Source organism: Lipotes vexillifer, unplaced genomic scaffold, assembly GCF_000442215.2.
Source record: "Lipotes vexillifer unplaced genomic scaffold, Lipotes_vexillifer_v1.1 scaffold679, whole genome shotgun sequence".
Lineage (NCBI taxonomy): Eukaryota > Metazoa > Chordata > Mammalia > Artiodactyla > Lipotidae > Lipotes > Lipotes vexillifer.
This window is the reverse complement of record NW_006797024.1, coordinates 66,314-69,406: the sequence shown is the minus strand read 5'-3', so window position 1 is coordinate 69,406 and position 3,093 is coordinate 66,314. Positions and strand designations below refer to the sequence as shown.

The window sequence follows — 3,093 nt, the reverse complement described above, 5'->3', positions numbered from 1 at the left end:
TTTCCCTACTGGACTGTCTTAGAACCTTTGTCAAGAATCAATAGACAGTATATGTGTGGGTCTATTTCTGGACTCTGTTCTGTTCCTTTGATCTATATGTCTATTTGTATGCCAGTACCACACCCTCTTAAATACTGTGGCATTATAGTAAAACTTGAAGTCAAATAGTGTAAATCCTCCAACTTTGTTCTTCTTATTCAAAGTTGTTTCAGCTACTCTATGCCCTTTACATTTTCATATACAGTCGATTCTCATTATCTGCAGTAGTTGTGTTCTATAATGTTGCCATGAACACTGAACTAGAGAATATTGAACCATTGGGTTTCTGGTCACAATATTTTCATCAACTGATTACTGCATAACTTTGTTTTATGTGTGTCTCTTTTTAAAGACATCTTATTTAATATACAATGTTGATACATTATCATTAAATTCATAGCCAACAGCACCATAACTCATGCTTGAAAGCTGTTTATCTAACACATGTATTTTCACCATAAGGCACATCACAGCCTTCCTGCCGTTAGGAACACCAGACAATACTTCAGCACTTGTGAGCCACTTTAAACAGCAAAATCACCAAAAAGCACAAAAATGTGAAAACATGGCACTAAACGGTCCACAAAAAGGACACTTGTTTACAGTAAGAGAACTGAAACAAGAAGGCAGAGAAGTGCCTTGTTCAATCTCAGCTGGGAACATGCATGTCCACTGAGTGACTCAAAATTTTCACTGCTCTGTGCCTGTCCATCAATGACTGCATGACAAGTATTAATTTTAGGGTTACAAATGAATTTTAGTGAGCAGATGGATCCACAAATACAGACTCCATGAATAATGAAGATCAACTGCAAATTTTAGCATCAACTTGTCAATTTCTACAAAAAACTCTGTTGGGATTTTTATTGGGCCTTTGCCAGGAAGACCCACATGCAAATAATTGGAGTTCAAAACACCAGAGCAACTGAGCCAAAATGTTTGAGAGCAGTAAAAAGAGCAGAATATGTTTTACCTATTTGATGAAAAATATGTTTTTTTTTAAAAGAAGAAAATCAGAAAACATACAGATTTTTCATAGTTCGGATTTTCACACTGTGGAAAAAGCATGAATAAAATGTCTTTGCTTACTTTCTGTATTATAGTTAATCATTCAGAGCATCAGCTCATTAATGTGGAGGATTAAATAAAAACGTATATAGAAAATTCTTCCTCAAATTATAATTCACTATTCTTTATTAAAAGGTACTTACTTTGATGGAAGCAACTTTCCCTGAGTTGGAACCTGTGTTTTACTGCAACCAGTGTTGAAAAGGAAATACTTACTCTCTGTAACATCATTATTAAGTTATTCTTTTCTTTCACAAAATGATCTTGTTCTCTCTGAGCCTGCTGGACAATGTGATTAGCTTGCTTTTTCAATGCAGAAATTTTTTCCTGGAGGAAAAAAAAAAAATGACCATAGAGATGTACATTAGACATTCAAGGGTTTTCCAGTCTGCCCTGGGAAAGGGAGAAAAAGTGTTATAACCTGAAGCACAGTGACCACATTTCATTGATGGTAGGTAGGCAATGATTATTACCCAGAGACGATGAGCAGTTTCTTTCAACTGACAAGCTCAAGGCTTTTCTTTACCTAAGGCCAAGTGATTCAAAATCTATTTCAAGAACCTGGAAGTCAACAGGAAATCTTGTGTTAGAATATAAATGAATTTTTGGCATCATTTTGGGAGATGCCTCATGAGAAAAAACAATGGAATTTCTTATTTAAACAGAAAGCTTAAGAAGTCACCTTCTCCATCATCCTCTCCCTCAACTTTATCAGTTTAGTACAGAGTACCGGGGTGCGATTCTAAATTCTGGAACAAGAGTTGAATTCTGGACTGGACATCCGGGTACTCAGGGCTGGATGGAGGCGGTCATCTGCATAGCATTCCACGAGGCTGCTTCTAGTAGTAGTAAACTATCAGCCATCTTTGAGAACTACTGGGCAATGGGAACAGAGGAATTCTAAAAGAGACTGTTCGCAGAATTATTCTAAATCCAGTTACTATGATTGCAAAAGCAAGTAATTTAAAACAAATATCTAGATTTCTGATTTTCTCTACCTTGGTTTTCACATTTATATTCATAAATGCATCTACAGCATCAAGCAACAATGAGTATAACAAGTCTCAGTTTATCTAGTTGGGAGCACCATTTGGCATGTAAATGGCAGGCTCCATAATCTGCCAAATGTGACACGTGGTTAAACACACAAAGATATTCAGATATAACAGATATACAGACATGGACACACGCTATAGCTATGTTAATAATCATTATTGTCACATAGCAAGGGGTATACTTTGACTTTTCACATTGAACAACACCTGGCAAAAGTACCTTTCTAGTAACAATGTTCCGTTGATATTCAGCCACTTCACGCAGGAGCTGCTGGGTCAGGTTCTCCTTTTCCTCATCTAGACGGCTCTCATGCTCAAGCTGCTGGAATTCCAGGTCTTCAAAGTGTTTGCTTTCCACATCCAACAGATCAGCATCCTTTGGAGAAACGGGAATGAAAACAAGACACACCAGAATAGCTGCAGCATTCTTAATGTGAAGAAAAAATTATTAAAAGCAAAAAGACCAAAATATCTTTCCAGTTACAACACTGACCAGGGTTAGAACATGATAATCCTCTCTCTGGAGTTAAACCACAGAGCAGTGACTTTAGGATGAAATTGAAAGGGACTGGGGTAGGGGTGGGAGGGCAGCATCTATTTCACCACTGGTTTTAGACTGCTCTGTGGTTGTAGGAATTCTTGCTTTAAATCTACCAGGTGGCTTTAAAATGGATCATGAAATATAAAAAGAATTCAATAAATAACCTAAACATTATCTGCAGACCAAAGGTGTGACATAATCTCTTGAGAAGAATTCCTGTTTTCCACAAATTTTCAAATGAAATGAGACTTTAGTATAAAGATTAAATTCAATATTCCAAAGTTGTTGACTATAAAAAAAAAAGATTCAAAAGTTGGCATACATGGGCTTCCCTGGTGGCGCAGTGGTTGAGAGTCCGCCTGCCGATGCAGGGGACACAGGTTCGTGCCC

At 37.1% G+C, this 3,093-nt stretch overlaps 1 protein-coding gene across 1 annotated transcript in view; it reads right to left on the bottom strand.

Annotated features, from left to right (window-relative positions):
• The window catches only part of LOC103083182 (pleckstrin homology-like domain family B member 2), a 73,580-nt gene that overhangs the window by 31,248 nt on the left and 39,239 nt on the right, over positions 1–3,093 (bottom strand). The window contains exons 7-8 of the mRNA XM_007469155.1: positions 2,383–2,538; positions 1,324–1,434 (exon numbers count right to left, since the gene is read on the bottom strand). Coding sequence (XP_007469217.1) covers positions 1,324–1,434; positions 2,383–2,538 — 267 coding nt within the window. The remainder of the gene's footprint in view (positions 1–1,323; positions 1,435–2,382; positions 2,539–3,093) is intronic.